The sequence below is a fragment of the Ceratina calcarata genome, unplaced genomic scaffold (genome assembly GCF_001652005.2).
Source record: "Ceratina calcarata isolate Rehan_Ccalc_2016 unplaced genomic scaffold, ASM165200v1 scaffold72.2, whole genome shotgun sequence".
In the NCBI taxonomy this organism is placed as follows: domain Eukaryota; kingdom Metazoa; phylum Arthropoda; class Insecta; order Hymenoptera; family Apidae; genus Ceratina; species Ceratina calcarata.
In genome coordinates this window covers 1,624,936-1,645,478 of record NW_017178472.1, presented here as the reverse complement: position 1 = coordinate 1,645,478, position 20,543 = coordinate 1,624,936, and the positions used below count along the sequence as shown (strand labels likewise).

The window sequence follows — 20,543 nt, the reverse complement described above, 5'->3', positions numbered from 1 at the left end:
CGAACAATTGAATAAATCAAACGTTTAATTCTCTTTAAATGTATACAATTATTATAAGTAATAATAGAAGTTCGAACGTATTATCTTTCATTTCTCCATATAAAAATAATATTAGATTAACTGTAAATTGTTTCTAGTTTTAGCTGATAGTTTTTGTTTCAAGCAGGGACTGAGACGGTTCCGAAAATAATTGGTTTAAACTCTTATACATATATCGGTTCTGACCGAAAAAGTTATGGAGAACTGAAAAAATATCATTATTGTTATTAATAGACTGTCGACGTTTATGCATTTATGGAAATATTCTGATGATTACATGCTAGATGTTAGTAGAACTGATGTATCTAAAACAGTCTAACAGGCATTTTGTCAGTTCTCGATAACTATTTTAAGAACTGGAACCGATGTCGTGACTATCTTCAATCCTTGATTTGAAGAGAACGACTTATAAAGATATAACATTCTAGAAATTTTATTAGTTACTGCAAGTAAAAGAAATATACTGTCAGTACTATTATACTCAATTTATTATGTATTAACATTTTAGTGATTCAGTTAGACTCTACAATGAATTTATCAATTTAAGAAAATGAATAGCATCTTCTGTTTTAATTTAATTTCGTGAAAATACAAAACGCAAACTTTCAAATTAGAAATCGCTCACGCGGCCGCCGTTCTGCCAGTCTCCCCATTTCGTCGGATCTTTTTCGCTATTGGTTATCAGTTCGCCGTTCGGATCAGTTTCCACGAGTACCAAATCCACGAAACGTTCTTTTGGAGGTACTCCTATAATTTTTTTTAACAATAATCATTAGACTTATGGTACAACTTCAGTAAACGTCATTGAACAAAATATTGTGTGCAGTTTTCTTTCGCAAAATGTTATAAAAATAGACAGAATAAGTAACAGTCGCATGTCATTAAATTCATAATGCTATTTTTCAATATAACAAAGCTGCACGATTAATTTACGTATTTTTCACCGTATTTAAAACGAAAGATTACATAAATCAGCACAACGAAGTTGCAAGAAAAAAATTAAATTGACAATTGACAATTTTTTAGTATGCTAACGATAAATAATTTACAATATTATTTGATTCGCATTCTGCTCGTGAATTTTTAAGCATTACACATGTTTCATAAGTCGTTCGTAATGCGACGTATTATACACTTTTGGAACGTTTACTAAACAAAACGTATAAGATTATAGTAAAAATGAAATATCTCAAAGAAATAATGAGACAGTCTCAAGCTCTACCGATGCCGCTGTTTTCACTGATCTTTGATAATAATTGTTTGTTATATGCTTTATGATCGACGGGAGCTACACCGGCGACCGTAAACCTTAATCTGTTTTCATCATTGAACATTTCCATGGTAACTCTCAACTTAAACACAAAACTTCTAAACGCAGCTTCGCTAAATTTGTCAAGATACGCGTCGTTATCGTTCTCCTTTAATTCTCCGAGTTCCTCTCCCGTGAGGCCCAATATTTTTTCCGCCTCACCGCTGAACGCAGTCACCCATTGGTTAGCAGACCAATCTGCTAAGCTCATGTGCGTGAGCAAACGATACCGATAATTCGGATATTCTTTATTGCATTTCTCACATCTATACATGTCGTTCGACTGATCGATCAATTTCTTCTTGCAACCCTCTGAGGGACAAGATTTGTATATAGCATTTTCAGCGCGTATCAGCTGAACAGTTGCTTTCACAGTGAACATCTCCGCGTGACCGTGGAATCCTAATTCTTTTTTCTTCGCCTCCGCGAATGTAGTAAACGGTCCGCTCATGTCTACGGCTCCAGCGCCCATCGTCTTCGAAAGCGATTTAACCATTTCGTTACGACCGCCCGCGTTAAACCATCCACGCAATCTATGCGCCTGTGGCATATCTGGATCAATTTGGAGAACTGATGAGCTAAAGATCGATAGAGTCTTTCCTCCGCCGAATTCGGCAACGCGTGCTCCTTTGATAGCCACAACCGGGTTGTTGCTCGAGTCGAACTGTTCCGCATCTGTTCCCCACAAGGTGAGGACTACCATGGTGTTGGATTCGTCAATGATCTCAATGTCCCTTTTCTTCAATTCCTTGCCGCTGTTCCGGGAAGTTAAATGTTGTACATCGCCGCTACTTTTCACGATGGCCAAAACGTCCATTATATCGTTACTTTGCTTCGTCTCTATTTTATCTATCGTCTCAAAATTAAATTGAAGCGACGGAATGCTATCATCATCAGATTCGTGATGTGGAATCACTTCCGAATCACCGGTCAGAGTCATTTCGTACTCGTTCTTCAAATGATTGAATTGTTTGTTTGCCGTTTTCAAAGTAGCTCTCGAAATGTAGTAAATCTTTCCGATCTCGATCATATCGTAGAACTTATCTACTTGATCTCGAAACGCTGTACATCTAATTTCTCCGGTCTCGTCCACGAGATCCATAGAGAACAATTTCCCTTCGCCACGTGAATTGCTCCAAGTTCTGATACCAGACTTGCTGACGACTCGAACTTTTATTACCCATTTATTTTGATAGGGGCTTAATCCAACTATCGGAGTTGTTGATATGTTGTTGGTAGAAGAACTTTGTATACTTTGTTTTGGCAACGAAGTGCTTGACTTTTGAGGAGCTGCTCGCGGAGCAGATGAAACAGATTGTACAGACTGTCCTGATTTAGAATCAGTACTGTCCTCACTTGTTGGATCACCAATTTTACATCCAACTTCTTCACCAGGAACTTTAATATCAATGCTTAATATTACCATTACTCTTTTCTGTTTACCCGCGTTGTTTACCATACTCATGGCATATCTGTTTATCTGACAAATAGTATATTCTATCAGACTGTTGTTGGATACCATTTCATTCAGTTGGGTAGCCAGCATCGCAAATGAATTCAATCGCTTTCCATCAGATACAAGCAGTCTGTAACGCTCCAAATTATTCGAACTAGCCAACTTTTTATGACCCTGTAAAAAAATGTTATCATTTTCAAAGAATCGTGTCTGAAGATAAATGTCAGTGGAATATCAAACGATTATCGAGGTTAAATTACAATATGTATGAGTTATTTACCAGTATTTGTAATATCGGCTTGTCTACCTCGATGCCGTTCATAATTTTATCCAACGCTCCTTCCGTAAGCTCGTACATTTTGTATGACAGTCAACGAAATATGAAACAAACCTACCGTCTATTCTGTATATTCTCTTCTTAGAAAAACTATCTCCTCTTTCAATACCGCCAATTTCTACGCATTAGGCCGTTAGGCGACATCTACTTCTGTTTAATCTCCCCCTTCCTTCGTCACAAAACTTCAGTCTCATTAAAAATTACCGCAGTACAAAAGGAGAATTATGTGGAAAGTATGTGGGTATGTTCGGTTTTTCATTTGTTTCATACTTTAGATTTAATTTACGGTATGGTAACGTGATAATTGTTTATTACACGCATGTAAATTGACGGCTATATTCGCGCCACAAGTTAGTGGAGAGGACGTGATTCTATACGGATACTCTCTGATCAAAACAGAAATCGAAAAATTTTTCTTTCAAGTACTTTAAATTTTATAAAATGGCGTGTGCTTTAGGAATTGTAATGAAATTAATTATTAATTATTAGTAATAATAAAAATACGCTAACCTTTTTTAGAAGCCAACTTGAACATTTAAGAGAACGTGATAATTTAGTAAAATCACATACAAAATTTAACTTTCTTTTTACTCTCCATTAATTTAATAGTCTCCAATAATACCGCTTGCTTTAATGATTTTTATTTAAAAAACTACACGATAATGTCGGTTTGTTGTGACGTCATTTAAAAATTGGGGTTTTAATCTATTAGGATTGTGCTTTGTGAAGTTCTCTGATATTGCTATCAATAAAAATCTTTGTCTGTCTCCCAAAAGACCCCTGTCATAAAAGCAAACGTTAAATCCCTCGATTTTAATAATTATTTTCCCAAAGATTTTCACGATGCTATGATCCTGAAATTCATCGGATATAGTTCATTTTTTATATTTCAATTTATACTCTCTCAAAGTCTTGATAAATTCGTGAAAAACTTGAAAGCTATAAATGATTCTTCTATTATTAACTCCTTTTCGTTATATTTAATAAATCACGAGCAGAATATGAACTAATGATTATTATATGTTAAGTTCTACCATGCAACAATTAAATGAATAAACGGTAATTAACATTGCTCTCTTTTCGAGGATTATTCTACGTAACTCAGGGAACGTGCTTACTAGGTATTGGTTGTAACTTCAGTTTTTGGTGAAACTGTTTTAGTCTTACTGATTCCTCCTTCTTTTCCACTTTCGATGGATCTGATGGTTCGTTGGCCCGTAGTAAAAATCCTAAACACGATAGAAAAATATTCGATGACGAAGTGTCAAAACTCCTCCGTCGCGAATCATACTTCACATGCATGTTTAAAATACCTGTTGAAAATTGTCTGGGTTTAAATATCGACGATCTGTACGAAATCTGATTCGTGAACTTCAATAAAACAGGGAGTTTCTGCATGAAAATACTCATATTTGCAATTATTATGCTTCTCAAATAGTTAAAAAATTATAGCTTCGATGCATTCGTTTGTTACGTTTCTAACAAAACACTTCGTAAAACTGTAGGTAACGCATACATGCAATTTTTTGTTTCTCTTGTCAGATGTTTTACATTTTCTGTGATATTGTATCTGCAATAATACCCAGGTTTTTCATTTACATATTTATTGTTTTTATGTACAGTGTATCTTAAAACAATTCTACTACTACACTGGCTTATTGATGTACATATTTATATTAATGTATCCTATTAGCATTATGTTTCTTTGAAGTATCTAGAAGTCTGTCACTCGACCTTTTCTTTCCCAATCTCCATATCTCGTTGGTTCTGGTCCACGTGGACCTCCTACTTCACCTGTTTCTGGATTAGTATTGTTTGGAAATGGTTTCAATGGTTCCTTCTCTTGATGAGGATGTGTGTCCAGTTCCTCTAATCTTTCTGTCACACATCAAACATTTTATTGATATTTTTCCTGGCCTTCAAAACAATTTTTAAGTACCTATGGGTGTTCGTTCCCTCAGCTTTTCCCGAAATTCACGCAATCTTGGACTCTCGGTTGATTTTTTTTTCTCTGAGAAGAGAATTTGCAATTCTGAAAAGCGATATTAATGTTTTGTTACTTATGTATTTATTATCAGAATTAAATATCATATTTCTTTATAAAAGCACTTACGTGTATGTAGAGACTTAGGCGAAAGTATGGGGATTTCATTATTTATATTTAGCAATTTATTTACTTTATTCATTGTTGGATTTATACTTGTCAATGAGACCTTTGAAGAAGGTTATGAGACTCAATGTGCGTGCAATCATGAACCTGAATCAAGTATAATGAACGCGTGCAATATTTAATACATAACCGTGTGTGATAACAGTAAACAAAATAAATTGCACAATAGTTAGTGATTTAGTAACCTCATAATTGTTACATTAAAGGTAATGTATATATTTACAATTGTATTATATTTTAATGTTTCGTTTACTCATATGTTCTTGCGTTCGTAGTATTTAATTTTATTACATTGAAGTTTGCTTGTCAAATGTTGAAACATAAGAACATGTTTTTTATTAAGTAGGCCACGGAAGAGCTGTTTTTTAATGTGTACAATCTATTTTATTAATTGTAATATTAAGTTCGTGAAATCACGATAATTAATGAGAAATTTTGTGCAATGGTTAGTGCAACGCAAGTGTGATCAAGTTGAAATAATAATCCTCGTAAATAGTTAAATATTCGAGAAGTGGACTTCGAAATTAGCTAAGAGTGAACCTTTTGATGAATGTTTCATTGTCACACGAAAAAAATTGTGATAAATACCGAAATAATTATTTGTACCTGTATAATGCAATGTTGTTAAATATCTATTTATATTTACACTTTTTTGTACAATTTTGTCTATAAAAATATATTTTGCTACATAAATACATTGTCAAGTAAGAAGTAGGAAAAAGGCGACCAATATCTATGATATGCTACACGTACATTTACACAAATTAAAATGCAGTTTATATGCTCTGTAAAAAGTGGTTTGTTACCAAACTCGACACAGAATGTTGAGAAACAATTCTATAGATTTGCTAAAAAGATGAGCATAAGAGATGCGTTGAATACAGCTCTTGATGAAGAATTAGCAAGGGATGAGAAAGTGTTTATCATGGGAGAAGAGGTTGCGCAATACGACGGAGTGTACAAAGTGACCAAAGGTCTTTGGAAGAAGTATGGTGATAAGAGATTGATCGACACACCTATTACTGAAGCTGGATTCTGCGGCATAGCTATCGGAGCAGCGCTTGCAGGCTTGAGACCGATATGCGAATTCATGACTTTTAATTTTTCGATGCAAGCTATAGATCGAGTAGTGAATGGTGCTGCAAAATGGTACTATATGAGCGGAGGAAATTATTCCGTGCCTATTGTATTTCGTGGCCCTAACAGCCACGCAAAGGGTTTAGCGGCACAGCACTCTCAATGTTTCGCAGCATGGTACATGCATGTGCCAGGTTTGAAGGTCATGTCACCAACAACGTGCGAAGATTACAGAGGCTGCTTGAAATCTGCTGTTAGAGATCCGGATCCAGTAGTAATGTTAGAGAGCGAGATAATTTACAATCTGGAGTTTCCCGTATCCGATGAAGCCATGGATAAAGATTTCACAATACCTATTGGCAAAGCTAAGATTGAGAGAACTGGTAAACACATCACTTTGGCTTCGCACGGTCAAGCTTGTGTTTACACGATGCAAGCAGCAGAGATGCTGGCAGGACAGGGGATAGAAGCAGAAGTGGTCAATCTGCGCTCCCTCAGGCCGCTAGATTGGGAGACGCTTTTCAAATCTGTTACAAAAACTCACAGACTGATGACCGTTGAAACCGGTTGGCCTAATTGTTCAGTAGGCGCTGAAATTGTGGCGAGAGTAATGGAGAACCCAGTATTCTTTCAACTCGATGCACCGGCTATTCGTTGCACTGGTGTCGATGTACCAATGCCGTACGCAGAAAGTATCGAGTACGAGTGTTCGCCGAAAAATCATCACATCGCGGACTTTGCAAAGAAACTTTGCGGCGTAAAGACTTAATTTTGCTACGTTGAAAATTTCCTTTAGCAAAAGGTCATTCAACTTTCCCTGTGTATTTTTATTGACTGCGTGAATTGTTAGAAGGAAAATTATGTGGTTTTAATATCGCAATGAAATTGTTTCCAGAATACTTAAATTTGGCGCTGTACCGATGTCTTTCTGGTGAAGTGATACTGCAATATTCTGATGAATTTACAAACCAAATTAATCAAATTTATTTCTTAGGTAGGTCACTTTTAAAAACTGCAATTTATGCAAGCAACGTTTCTTGTCAAGTAATACAAAATAAATAGCGAATATGTTAGAAACTTATATTTTGTTCTAGTGTTACATTTTCATAAACTAAGAATTATGGATTGAAAAGTAAAAATGTACGAATATTGAACAAGAATATCGGCAGTATAATGTACGAACCAAGGAGGAAAATTTATTGGTTTGCATTAACCAGTAGGATAACAGTCATACTCTTACAACTTGTCTTCAACACGTTGTGTCCCGATCACGAAGCTGATGCGTTTAAGAGACCTGTTGATTTATTAGAAAAATCTTCATTGTGCGATAATGTAATTGAATATTTATTCGGTGGCCTTGCGAGATGGGACGGCGAATATTTCTTACACATCGCGAAATACGGTTACACGTACGAAAACAGTTTAGCTTTCTATCCGTTATACCCTTTGTTAATTCGAATCGCTTCCGTTCCTATCAGCAGAATATTTTTCATATTGAACAGTCGTAGCTCTATGCTTGTCGCAGCTGTACTAATTAATGTCGTCTGTTTCATAAAATCGGCAGTTGTATTTTATGATCTAAGTAAGGCAATATTAAAAAAGAGCAATATAGCTTATAAAGCCGCAGTACTGTATTGCTTAAACCCAGCAAGTATATTCTTCTCAGCTATCTACTCTGAATCATTATTCGCTTATTTAACATTTTACAGTATGTTAAAATCTGCTCAATCAGATTCGTACGTATCTTTTCCAATAGGTTTATCCATTCTCACGAGATCAAATGGTATAATCAATATCGGTTTTCCCATATACTTTCAGCTGAAAAAATTGTTTCATACTTATACAGGAAATTTGTCACGTGAAACGCTTTATCAATATATTTTTAGCTCGATCATTTTAAAAACTTTCTGCGCAATATGTAACACAATAATTATATCCATGGCGCAATTCGTTTTACTGCAAATATACAATTATATTATCTTTTGCATTCCGAATCCGAATCAAATCATCCCTCCAGAAATAATTGCTCACAGCGTGATGTATAATTTAACACTGCCCGGTAGTGATAACGTAGAATGGTGTTACACGAAAATCCCAATCGCATATTCTTATATACAGAAAAAATATTGGAACGTGGGCTTTCTCAGTTATTATCAAATGAAGCAAATACCAAATTTTATCCTAGCATTTCCGATATTGTACATCATGATTAAATGCATAAAGGAGTACTTCGTCGAGCATAAAAGATATTTTTACACTCTGGGCTTCGTTAAGCGCATCGAAAATAACGAACATTCCAAAAGGAAGAAATACCCGATCGAAATGCTCGTGTTTATCGTTCACGGTTTATTTTTAACTGTGTTTTGTATCTTTTTCGTGCACATTCAAGTGAGCACGCGTCTAATATGTTCGGCGAGCCCGTTAATATATTGGTATTGCACTTTGTTCATGAGCTGCACATCTGGTAAAAGCGACGATGATTTATATGAGTTTAAGGAAAATATATCTTCCAAATGGAAAGTATATTTCTTAACACAGAAGAAATACACTCTGCAAGACAGGCTTGTACTATCCTATTTTCTAGGATATACAATTTTAGGATGCTTTATGTTTCCCAATTTTTTACCATGGACATAATGTACAGTAACTCTTGCATCGTTAAACAAAGTACGCATTTTATTCTTGTATTACATCTCTTTTATAATACCCCACTGTAAATTGTTATACATATTGTTCAATAAATTATTATATTTTTATATAAATTGACAAATGTGTCGTAAATTTAGGATATTAGATCTTTGATGGAACTATTTAACGTGTGACTTTTTGTGTTTAAGTATTTCAATCGGTGTCAGGTACAATGTCTGTGCACAATCGGGACACTCGTATGCTTGACTGTTAGGTTTGCGTTTCACAACATCTGTTCGTTTCTCAGTATCTTCCGTAACCGTTTTGGTACATGAGTGTTGGTGCTGTAATTTTTCTATGCTAGTTAAAACTGCTTGCATGTTACAATTTTGACAGTACCACTCGGTTTCGAGCATTTCTACAGCTAGTTTGTCGCTCCATTCGGTTTCCCTTATACTAAAACAAGGAAAGTCAAAGTTATCGTTATTTAAAAGGTACACACAATTGTTCGGATATGCGTAAATTCAAACTTTCGTGATCCTGCTCGAATCCGAAAAAATTTTCGACCCATGGCTGACCCGATTTTTCGGATACCCGCACACCCCTACACTTTAGCTTATATTACATATGTTCACTTTAAAGTAATAATCATTTACCAATTGTATGTAATGGCATTTGTTACGCGAACTCCTCCTTTCATCGGATGCGGAATTATTTCGAAATCTGATTGGAAAGGATTAGGATCTACGACCGCCTTATTCTCATCATTTCCTACGTATATCGTTTTGAGATCAGCTGGTAAAAGTCGTTTCAACGTATATGGAACTGTAGTGTGCATGTACTCGATCAATTCTTGAGTAAGCGAATACTCGATTTCGCTGAAATCTTGTTTCTCGTCGTCACGTGAATCTAAAAAATATTTGCTAATCACAATTTGTTCAAAAATTTTAAATGTCTAATCAATACCTTTCAATCGTTGATTCAATAAAAAATCCCACTTGTGTCTTAACTTGGTAGCCTTCATTAATAAAATCTGACCACTGTCAGGAACAGGGAACTCCAATTGTAACCAGGAATCGCAAACTATACTACAAAACGTAAATATGATTCAGTGAAAATAGTTCTACGATTTAATTACGTTTACTGAAATACATACATTGAAAATATACTGTTTGTATCGATTTGACGTGCGAATAAAAGCAATGTTTGCGCAGCGGGCATTCGGAGTGTATTCACCAAATAAGGTTTGGTTGTCTCCAGTAAAGATCTGTTAATGTGTGATTAATCAATCAATTGAAGTAAACGAGGAAATTTAAAGTACGATTAAAAACTTACAAGTATGTTAATATTGTATGCTTCGGACTAACAGGAGTTTTGCTTTTAAATCCTGGTATTGATACGACATCAGATTCTTCTAATTGCAATATCTGAGGATGATTTCCAAAGAAACTCATTGGATGCAAGGCAATGTAAGGCTTCGCTTTCGTGTGGAATAGCTGCTCGTTTGTTGACTATAAAAGTTTATTATGTATCAACGCTATTTGCATTAATTTCATCTAAATATATACCGGTTTAATAAAAAAGTATTATGTGTAGTAACTTATTGTTTAATGATTTTGTCAAAATATGTGAATATATTAATTAAATGATATTTCTTACTGATTCACGCATATACATGTCGATATTACCTTACAATAATTAAATTCATCGGCACATGCGAATTGTGGATACAAACCACTGCACAGTATTAACTTCAACATTGTTAAATCCTTGTAACTGCATGCAGTGGCTGCTGTCAACAGATTCTGCACTTGGCTCGGATCATTCCTCATACGAAATTCGATATCCTTTATATCAATTTCGCCGTCATCCTGATCGTTATCTTCTATTTGTATATCGAAAGATTCTAGTTTAAGCTTCTTTCGTTTCCTGGGTTCACTTTGTTTGTAAGTTCTTTTTAAGGATTTCAAGAGTTTCAGTTCTCCGTGTCTGATAGCGCGTTCCGCGCTAGACATTGAAGAATTTGGCTCTGGAAGACTTTTCAGTAAACTGCAATCCTATTTATTACGGGAAAGATGGACAAATAAGCCTTGAAGATAATTTTACAAGGTAGATAATGACCACAGATTTTTATGCAAACTATTTATGATATCAGTTTAAAAAATGTGTTTTAAGTAAATGTTTCTTTTATTATTTGAAGCTTTCGATATTCTGAATAGGGCATTTATAATTTCAATTTTCTTCTAAATGCATCAAATCTGTAGTCCAATAATAATTTACCTGTAGTAAATCTTTGAATTGCGCTCTCAATTTTGTCATTTCGTAAAATCGTTGTTCTTCTAATCCTCTTCTTCTGCACCATTTTTTACTACTACTACCGCTACCTCTACACTCTTGAGAACTCTGTTGTTTCACTTCTAACCATTCTCTAAAGGCATTTAGTAACGTTATTGGATCGCCGTGATCAGACTCCAATTTTTTTCTAGATGTCTTCAAAACGTTTGTGTTCAATATATGTGAAATAGAATTGAACAAGAGACATTTTTCGAACAATATATTACCTCGCATTCGGAGTCTCTGTAAGCTCTGTTCGTGAACGGTGTTTGTATGCTCAAGGCAGCAGCTAACGACAATACTGGCTCTACTTGATGAAAGATAGAACCCATTATCAACATCTTCCCTATCGTTATATCAACAGGTAAACGAGCAAGTGTCTTTCCAATGCACGTTATTTTTTCATTATCCGTCAATGCATCCTATAACAATCATAAAAATCCGTAATCGAATTAAATTATTGTTTGTATAAATATACTAACATGTTCTTTCAACGACAATATTGAATTTTCTATGCTTTCCGCCGGCGGTGGTTCTATGAATGGAAACTTCCGCGCGTCCGGAAGTCCCATCGCGATCATTTGTAAAAGCAACGAATCCAATGGTACGCGTTGCAACTCCGGAGTGGAGTACTTCTCCAAAGCCGTATATTCTTCTTCCGAATATAATCTGCAGTTATTACAGCATAAAAATCCAATAGCTTTAGAACAGGCTCACACCAATCTTAGTAATTATAGATTAAAAAGATATACCCCCTTAAATCTACTCGACAGATACACCAGATAAACTTAATACTGTAGCAATAATCGCGATGCTCGCATACTTGCATGTTCGTATAAATATAATGATCCAATTTAATGTAATCAATTAGTTACTTCACACATCAATATAATCTCAACACTTATAATTCCGCAGAGGAATTGATTCTAAATACTTTAAGTTACATTAAAAGATAAGCAATATAATCTACAGAAATTGTTTCAAGCTTAGATCTTCATCTTCGAATGCATTTACAATTAATTTCAGTACCTATAACATACTCCGGGTCCGGTTCTACCGCTTCTTCCCTTGCGCTGTTCAGCACTGGCTTTGCTAATCCAGAATTCCTTCAGCCGTTGCATTTTACACGTTGGGTCGTAACTCATTTCTTTTACTTTTCCACTATCGGCAACGAATCTGATACCGTCTATGGTGATAGAAGTTTCGGCAATGTTCGTCGACACGATGCACTTTCTTACCCCTTCGGGAGGATAATCGAATACCTTTAAAAAATGGTTCAGTCAAACTGTATATACGTGGTTACTATAAGTACATGAACAAAATTTTACTTTATCTTGTTCGCTAATAGCTAGAGTACTATGAAGTGGTAATACGATCCAATTATTCTTTTTCTGGCTGTACTCCTTTGCTGCGTCTACGACTGCAGTTATTTCACTCATTCCACTTAAGAATATTAACAAGTCTCCCTTCTCATCAGCTGAAAATACAAATTATTATTATAATACGGTTAAAACTTGTAATGTAGCAAAAAATCTTGCACAATAAATAGACTGTTTTACCTGGATACTTTTGGTCAATCATTTGCATTATTTGTATATATGGACTTGGATTAAATCTGTCATTTTTGTAGCGAATATCTTCTATAGTGACAGGTCTGTATAATAATTGAATAGGATACAATCGCCCAGGAACCTATGCATATGAATTAATTAATTACTGAATATTTCATTAAAATATTCTCTTTTTTTCTTAATGATTAGAAGTGTACCTGTATTACTTTAACGTCTTCTTTGGAAAAGTAATTGCTAAAGAGCTCAATATTAATAGTTGCAGACATAAGTACTAATTTTAGATCTTGTCTTTGATTAATGATGCACTTCATAATGCCAAGGAGAAAATCTCCGTGTAAATGACGCTCATGAACCTCATCTAACACGATCACATCGTAAGACAATTCTGCATCTCCAGATAACTATGAGGAACATACAGTTAATTGAGATTAATATCAGACCGTTTATAATTCGTAGTTTTATTTCTACCTGTCTTAGTAAAAGACCTTCTGTTATGAATATAATTTTTGTATCTTGATTCTTTTGCTTCTCAAAACGAATTTGATAACCGACATCGGTGCGATTCTCCGTTAACGTTTCGAAAGCAACGCGTTTCGCTAAGGATATGCAAGCTATTCTCCTTGGTTGTGTACAGGCTGGAAAACTTCTGGTTTAATATTTATAGAAAATGTAGCTTATACAAGATTAAGATTGTTATTATATTTACCAATTCTTTGAAAACCTGATGCATATAAATATTGAGGCACTTGGGTGGATTTCCCACAGCCAGTATCACCAGCTATGATAACAACTCGTTCTTGTCTTACTGTTTTAACGATTTCATCTTTGTGTTGATAAACTGGCAAATTTGCTTGTGTCTCTCTCAGCTTCTTCAATTTGGTGAACTTCTCTTTTTGCTTGAAATCTAAATATAATACAATTACATTCTGAAACTTCAGTAATCTCTCTTTAGTCAATGCTTCAGCTGGTGGAACCCGTGCAAACAGTTCATTAAAATTGTAACTCAATTTGAAATTGATACAATGTGATTTGTGATATGTTTCTGGCACACCAATGTTATTTAAGGAATAATTAGGTGGCACATCAGGTGTTTTCAATTTCTTTTGCAGACCCTCGTACTTGTTAACAAATTTCCAAAAATCGTCAGTATCCTGAACCACATTTAAACTTCCTGTGAATACTTTGTTCAATTCGTGTTTGTACTGGCTGAAGCAGAAGTCTTCAAAATATTTCTGAGGAACTTCTTGAGTGACATCATTTTCGTTATCCCTTCTATCATGATTTCTGTATGATAATCTCGAATCATATTTGCTTTTTCTTTGCCTATCACTCTGCTGATTGTGTTTATATTCGCGTTTTGATTTATGAAATTCATACCGTGAACTCATAGTTTTATCAAGTATTTTACGTTGGTGTAAATTCTCGGCATTTCATTATGTTAATTGTACAAAGATCACAATTGTATTTTTTTTTATGAATATATAAACTGTAATCTTTTATATTATAAAGTATTCTGTACTATGTTGTAACATAACCTAAAAAATTCTTTTACTCGTACAATTTTTCTTTGTTTCGAATAGTTTCTGATTCTTTAAGAATATTTTTTGTTCCAATACATAAATAAAGTATGTAGAAGAATTAAAATGCTTGTATCTCGTTTTGATACCTTATATTTCTTTCTATGTAGTTAACTTTCAAGCTTATAGGTTAGAATACTGACAACAATATATTATATACTACAGTACAAGCATGAATACAGGTGATATATGAGGTGATATAAGTATACCATATTTATTATATATATGTATGTATGTGGGTGGGGATAGTACGTGTAGATAGTTAGGTATAGCTTTATCTTTATGGTCAATTTTAAATAATCAATACAAATACAAAAGGTATAATTAAAATTTAATTGCAATTGAGATCGATGTTTTAGAAAATTAATTTCTTGAAATATTTTTTTAAATAACTAACAAATCATAATATAAAGGAATGTAAATTTTTTCAAAAACCTTTAATATGTTTATTAAACACCAAAATACAATTAGAAACAACAGTAGATCAACCGATATTTTACATACAATACATTCAAGAAGACGAATTTCAAATATGTAAATTGTGTACATAGATCAGTGTTTACTGATAATTCATAGAAGTTATGGATAAAGGGTAAATAAAAATACGTCATCTAAACTATATTCTTCTACTTGTCTTGATTTCCACGAATACTATGTCAAGAATCCTGGTAGCGAAAGATAATGTACATGAAAACCTGATTAATTTAATACCTTGGATGCCACCTCATAGTCAGTTTTCCTGCGACTAAGATCGAGTTCTGCAATGTTACTCTGATTACTCTGATGTCATGTGAGTCGCCGTTCATCGTCTATCACAGTTACCTCGGATTGCGTCGATGTCGCGTCTAGTTGGTGACAGATAATAATGCAATCACGAGTTTGAATCTGGTGCCCATTTTCATCGAGCCGTGTCGAATTTCCGTGATAACCGATTTTCGAAACCGCAGGGAGAGAAAGCGAGGGGACAGGGACAAGAGACAGAGAGGCTGGCGAGAGCTTCGCGTATCTCTTCAGCCGATTGACCTTATCAAACGTTCGCCAGATTAGCGTCACTTGTCCGGATGAGTGTAGTTGGCAGTGTCAGCCGACGGTAACACCGAACCAGTGTGCGTCGTCAATCGTCGTGTCGGGAAAAATGATGATCACCGTGGTCCAGGCGAAGCTCGCGTCGATGATCATCATCGGCGTGGGCAGCTTCGTCGTCGGCTTGGCACCGGCTTGTTTCGTTTCGCGCGTCCGTTACCTCCAGCAACGATTGTTCCTCTCGTGCACGCTGTGTTTCGGCGCCGGTGTACTCTTGGCCACTTCTATCCTCCACATGCTACCGGAGACGCGGGAATCAATGCCGAAATACGCAGAGCTTCTCTTCGCGTCCGGTTTTCTTCTTTTATACCTGATCGACGAGATTGTTCACTATTTTTGGAATAGTGACTATCAGCATCAACCGAATAGGAGCGCAGCAAACGGTAATAATCAGTCGTAAGTACGATTTCTTGATTCCTTCGCTTGTCTGATTATCTCGTTAGATAGGTCGTTACTGAAGTAGAATTGGTCTTACGTAAAGTATCGAAGTAATATTTTATTGCCTCGTCGCGCAAAGATAACGATGCTCGATAATCAGAAAAAATTGTCACTCTTTGTTCCTCTTTTCACAGTATCTCCTACGAAACACTGGACAGTTCTTTATATTTTTAGTTATGAAAGATAGACAAAAGTTTTTATACGAAACTTGCATGATTTAAGGCAGCACATATTTTGATGGAAACGAATTTTTTTAATGTTATTACTTAATGAGATATGTTGTTCAAGTTCGTTTTTTATGATGAGATACCATTTGATAGAGCTTTTCAAGACGACTTCATTTATTCTTGATATATGAAGTTGATTTTAATTAGGTTTTGAGATATTGAACTTCCATTTTTGCGGAGTAGGAATGGGAAATACAGCAGGGGAATATATTGTGGCTAAACTGAATAAAATGGATACTTATATGTTACGATCGGCAGCCCCAAAGGACAATACTTTTTCGCGTCCGCTGCTGCGCTCACAGTTGAAGACTATTTATTGCCAAAAACGTATCTGATTAAATAATAAAGCAAAAGAATTCGGAAAAAAATTTTTCCCATCAAAAATATGAACAGGTTCCGCGTAAAAATTTCTATCTATCTCTCGTAACTTAGGAAATAAAGGACAGTTCAGTGTTTCGTCGGACACCCTGTATAAGCATGGTTCTATACATATAATGGTGCTGTATAATAATATATAGTTACAATTGAATTTTATATAAGACAATGATTTGACTTTAACAGCTTCAAGTGACTTTAACAGCTCCAAGATAACATCTGTACAAGATAAGAATAGCTCACTAATTAATGCATCTGAAGATAGTACTTTCTTATGTGTTTATCGAACTGTTCCATTTACTTAAATAACTTAGCAATACTTTTCTAATTCTAAACCGCTTAACGCATAATATGTACATACATATCTTGTCTTTGGCGAAACTCTGATAATAGAATACCGTTCCGATAATCGTGTTATTCTTTTGCTCTTCCTATTTCGCTTTATCGGACGATCCAATAAAATCTTTGTATTTTCACACGAGAGAGCATCAAAAGTTAAACGTTGAGTCATGAAAACCGATTTATCGGCCGATTAGTAATCCAATATCTATCATGAATTTCATTCTTTTTCATTATAAATTCACTACGATCCACATTTACCTATCAATTTTATCTGAAGAATATGCAAAAATATGTAACATATTTAAACATTATTAAATTTTAATTAGATTACACTTTTTCAATTGAATTTTGCACAAAGCTTGCAATCTATTAAACAAGTATGTATATGTTTTTCTTGATCAGTGACGTTAATTGATACAAAATGAATCAATTGCAACACAATTGAACGGAATTAACGATACTATCTCCAATTATAACGATATCATATTTTTTGTACTCGATAAGGTTTATACAAGTTGTGCAGCTATTTAACTCACTTCCATTCTCGCATTTTAATTTATAATTCCCGCAGGAGATATCAAATTACAATTTCATTCATATTATTTCACTTGGCTTCATTCATGAATTTCAGATTACAATTTTTACATAGAATATCAAAACGTAATTTGCTTCAGTCTTATATTTGAATTTATAATTTTCACGTAAAATATAAAAACACGATTGATTGGATCTTTATATTTTAATTTACAATTTCGATTTAGCACATGAAAACGTCGTGAAACAAGATCAGATTCTTTCAAACAATTCCTCGGGATCGGTTTGGAATTTCATCTTTCATATTGAGGTCAGAGTTGCAAGTAACGCGAATGGGTTTGCGGATTTCAGAGAGTGGAACCAATCGCATAATGTGAGCTATGCCGGTAGCTCTCGGACCGTCCGAGTTGACGTTAATTCGGAAACACCTTACCCGACGAGTCTAATGTCCGGGAACGGAAAAGGCAACAACTGGAACAGCACCGGCTACGGAGCGGTGCAATACGCGCCAAGCGCGCCGATTGGATTTAACAGCGAGGAAACATTTCTATGCCACGGGAATCATTCGGAACCGTGCCCGGACTCCAATGCGAGTCTCATGGGACTTTTGTTGGCGCTCACGGTCCATGCCGTCCTCGAGGGACTCGCTGTCGGCTTGCAGAAATACACGTCCGAGGTGTGGTATTGTAAATTATTTCCATTTTTCCAATGAATTTTTATACCCAAATATATTAAAATGTATTTATTTTGTGAAATATTTGATGCTATTTGTATAAATATTTGTTATTTCGATAGCGAAACGTTACTTAAAACATTGAATGAAACAATAAATAAATCATTATATAGATTATTGCATTCTACAAAGTGGAATCAATTACACTATAGGTATTCCATTCCATGGTTTCAGGTCTTTCTACTGGTCGGAGCAGTCGCTTCTCACAAGTTCGTCGTCGGATTTTGCTTAGGATTAGAATTGGCCGGTGCCAATAGCGTCTTCTTCAAAATTCTGTTAGCAACTCTCGTGTTCTCTGGCGGGTCCGTGATCGGTATAGGAATTGGAATGATCACGTTTCGCGTAAGTCATGAATCTGATTCAGTACGACCTATTCATAATCTGTACATCCGAATCCCATCTAGATTGTACATTCGAACGAATGTATCAATCAGATTGATCACCTGATCGGATTCTTGAAATTTATACGGCTTTCAAGGAACCAGGTCTCCTTTTAAATACAGTTGATACATTCTAAATTGTATTAATTTTTAATGTACGTCGTATGATACAGAGATATCATATAGATCCAATGTTTAAATTTAATTTAGAAGAGGATTGGTCCAATTTTAAATTAAAATTCAACATAGATAGTTTGTCGAAGGTATTAATTGAACCGGCGATTCTGGTGATTTGTACAGATGACGAATCAATGGACGGAGGTGGTAGTGCCGATCTTGCAAGGTTTGGCGGGTGGAACGTTGCTCTATGTGACGGTCAGCGAAATTTTGCCGCGGGAGAGAGCGCGATGGCATAGGAGTCCGCGACGCGTGGCTGGTATTTTGCAGCTTTTATCAGTGGTTGTTGGATTTGTCATCATTTTCCTTCTGAACAAGTACGTGACTGAGTCGTGAATCATCCGTTATTTACCTTCAGTTAATCGACAGACCAAATCTTACACTGCAAGAATCAACGAATCGTGGAAGCAAATATGTTTTGCGAGTTAATGTACGATAGTCCACTTCTATAAAGAAGACACTCTGATCCTATTAAGAGCAATGATGCCTTCTTTATAGAAATAAATTATACTTACAATGAGTAATTTTTATTTTCTACATATGTATAATATTGTATGTTCATTTGCGCCGTTATATTTGTTTATGTATGAGTAAGATTTATTTTATAGGAACATGGATGCTCCAAAGAAAGGGGGAGATAAAGGGGGAGGAGATAAGGTACTTTAAATATTACGTAAAAATAGAACGCCGTGACGAAATCGATACGGGGTTTGAGCTCTTTTTCTTAGTTCCTTTGTGGATTTAAAAAGTGGTAACGCCAATGTATGGTGAATGAAATCCTTATGTCGAGCTTCATGAAATCAAAATCGACGATAGCTAAGGCTGAATTATCATATTAAAGGTCGTGTACTCCGTCCTTTATTCATTGGTACAAAATGATTTTCATTTTCATAACAAGATATCTGGACTGCAGATTTTATCTATTATTATTACAAAATTCATTACAAAAATTAATGAATGTAAAAGATGCGTATGATATCCAATAATATACAATTAAAAGTGATTTTATATAAAAATATGCAGTCTAGATATCATATATATTTTCTTATATGTACTGATTAGATATCTTATTTTATTATCGCAGTCAACGTATCTAATTTTGTAATATTGAAATCCACTCAGTTCGTAGAATGCAATTATCTCACAAGAATTCATTATTAGAATTATCTACAATTTCATCGTGTTACTATGAATAATGAACATAATTACAAGAACGATTTAATTACTTTCATGAGCCACTTAAACTAGTAATTGCTCCTCTCCGTGAACGAGAGTGTTAATTACAGTTACATTTAATTAAAAGTCCGTAATATTAAGTAAAAATGTGCGATTGTTAACCCATCGATTTTAATAAAGCAAGATTACTTTTTTACGAGACGTTGTATAATCCACCTCTTTTATTACAACTTTCAATGAAATGAAGTCCCCTGGTTGGCTTTGAAATCCATTCAACAACGAGTGGTTGACGTAGATTGCTGCTACTTCCAAGTCATTCTTGATAAATTGGATCAAGATTTACGGAATATTTAAATCCGCATTTTTAAACAAATTACCAATTAACACAGTCCGAAGAGTTCTTGTTACTCTAGGTTTGCTTGGTTTTTAACATTAAGTTGTTATATACTTTGCAGAGTCATATTTCTGTCATTCCTAAATAAGCGCACTTAGAAGTTTCTTGATTATTAAGTTTTTGAAGAACGAGGATTTGTTATTAAGTTTATTCTAAATATTGTAGGACAGTTGAGATTAAATTGTA

The 20,543-nt window shown here is 34.8% G+C and overlaps 5 protein-coding genes across 12 annotated transcripts; 1 reads left to right on the top strand and 4 right to left on the bottom strand.

The window, feature by feature from the left end:
- Positions 1-7: 7 nt before the first annotated feature.
- RpA-70 (replication protein A 70) lies at positions 8-3,256 on the bottom strand. The gene is made up of 2 exons (XM_018033509.2): positions 3,085-3,256; positions 8-2,978 (listed from the first exon to the last, which is right to left on the bottom strand). Exons 1-2 carry the CDS (start codon positions 3,160-3,162, stop codon positions 1,251-1,253), a joined length of 1,806 nt encoding a protein of 601 aa, XP_017888998.1. The 5' UTR covers positions 3,163-3,256; the 3' UTR covers positions 8-1,250.
- Positions 8-4,667, bottom strand: LOC108630315 (uncharacterized). The gene is made up of 3 exons (XM_018033518.2): positions 4,455-4,667; positions 4,260-4,370; positions 8-786 (listed from the first exon to the last, which is right to left on the bottom strand). Exons 1-3 carry the CDS (start codon positions 4,549-4,551, stop codon positions 650-652), a joined length of 345 nt encoding a protein of 114 aa, XP_017889007.1. The 5' UTR covers positions 4,552-4,667; the 3' UTR covers positions 8-649.
- On the top strand, positions 3,364-20,164 carry LOC108630312 (pyruvate dehydrogenase E1 component subunit beta, mitochondrial). 8 transcript variants are annotated; one of them, XM_026817984.1, is made up of 6 exons: positions 3,364-3,382; positions 15,541-15,977; positions 17,849-18,173; positions 18,405-18,572; positions 18,911-19,104; positions 19,396-20,164. In XM_026817984.1, exons 1-6 carry the CDS (start codon positions 3,377-3,379, stop codon positions 19,451-19,453), a joined length of 1,188 nt encoding a protein of 395 aa, XP_026673785.1. In that variant the 5' UTR covers positions 3,364-3,376; the 3' UTR covers positions 19,454-20,164. The 8 variants fall into 8 exon arrangements, with proteins under 8 accessions (XP_026673785.1, XP_017889003.1, XP_026673781.1 ...); XM_018033514.2 differs by having other exon boundaries at positions 15,446-15,977; XM_026817985.1 differs by lacking the exon at positions 3,364-3,382 and adding an exon at positions 5,429-5,517.
- Positions 4,729-5,406, bottom strand: LOC108630314 (succinate dehydrogenase assembly factor 4, mitochondrial). The gene is made up of 3 exons (XM_026817994.1): positions 5,255-5,406; positions 5,081-5,173; positions 4,729-5,019 (listed from the first exon to the last, which is right to left on the bottom strand). The coding sequence occupies exons 1-3, from the start codon at positions 5,325-5,327 to the stop codon at positions 4,856-4,858; spliced, it is 330 nt and encodes a 109-aa protein (XP_026673795.1). The 5' UTR covers positions 5,328-5,406; the 3' UTR covers positions 4,729-4,855.
- LOC108630308 (putative ATP-dependent RNA helicase DHX34) lies at positions 9,044-14,702 on the bottom strand. The gene is made up of 15 exons (XM_018033508.2): positions 13,628-14,702; positions 13,390-13,556; positions 13,119-13,322; positions 12,910-13,042; positions 12,679-12,827; positions 12,380-12,612; positions 11,833-12,019; positions 11,578-11,772; positions 11,297-11,506; positions 10,705-11,073; positions 10,352-10,527; positions 10,173-10,283; positions 9,983-10,104; positions 9,673-9,925; positions 9,044-9,472 (listed from the first exon to the last, which is right to left on the bottom strand). Exons 1-15 carry the CDS (start codon positions 14,307-14,309, stop codon positions 9,196-9,198), a joined length of 3,468 nt encoding a protein of 1,155 aa, XP_017888997.1. The 5' UTR covers positions 14,310-14,702; the 3' UTR covers positions 9,044-9,195.
- Positions 20,165-20,543: the final 379 nt, after the last annotated feature.

Excerpts from the sequence above, each read along its gene's own strand:
- RpA-70 (XM_018033509.2), bottom strand. The coding sequence starts at position 3,162 with ATGTACGAGCTTACGGAAGGAGCGTTGGATAAAATTATGAACGGCATC. Across the intron at positions 2,979-3,084 it reads AGCCGATATTACAAATACTG|GGTCATAAAAAGTTGGCTAG; the intron begins GTAAATAACTCA and ends ATTTTTTTACAG.
- LOC108630315 (XM_018033518.2), bottom strand. The coding sequence starts at position 4,551 with ATGAGTATTTTCATGCAGAAACTCCCTGTTTTATTGAAGTTCACGAAT. Across the intron at positions 4,371-4,454 it reads ACCCAGACAATTTTCAACAG|GATTTTTACTACGGGCCAAC; the intron begins GTATTTTAAACA and ends TATCGTGTTTAG. Across the intron at positions 787-4,259 it reads GAAGTTACAACCAATACCTA|GAGTACCTCCAAAAGAACGT; the intron begins GTAAGCACGTTC and ends AAAAAATTATAG.
- LOC108630314 (XM_026817994.1), bottom strand. The coding sequence starts at position 5,327 with ATGAATAAAGTAAATAAATTGCTAAATATAAATAATGAAATCCCCATA. Across the intron at positions 5,174-5,254 it reads GCCTAAGTCTCTACATACAC|AATTGCAAATTCTCTTCTCA; the intron begins GTAAGTGCTTTT and ends ATCGCTTTTCAG. Across the intron at positions 5,020-5,080 it reads GAGGGAACGAACACCCATAG|AAAGATTAGAGGAACTGGAC; the intron begins GTACTTAAAAAT and ends GATGTGTGACAG.
- LOC108630312 (XM_026817980.1), top strand. The coding sequence starts at position 7,562 with ATGTACGAACCAAGGAGGAAAATTTATTGGTTTGCATTAACCAGTAGG.
- LOC108630308 (XM_018033508.2), bottom strand. The coding sequence starts at position 14,309 with ATGAGTTCACGGTATGAATTTCATAAATCAAAACGCGAATATAAACAC. Across the intron at positions 12,613-12,678 it reads CTATTAGCGAACAAGATAAA|GTATTCGATTATCCTCCCGA; the intron begins GTAAAATTTTGT and ends CATTTTTTAAAG. Across the intron at positions 11,507-11,577 it reads ACAGAGACTCCGAATGCGAG|ACATCTAGAAAAAAATTGGA; the intron begins GTAATATATTGT and ends AACGTTTTGAAG.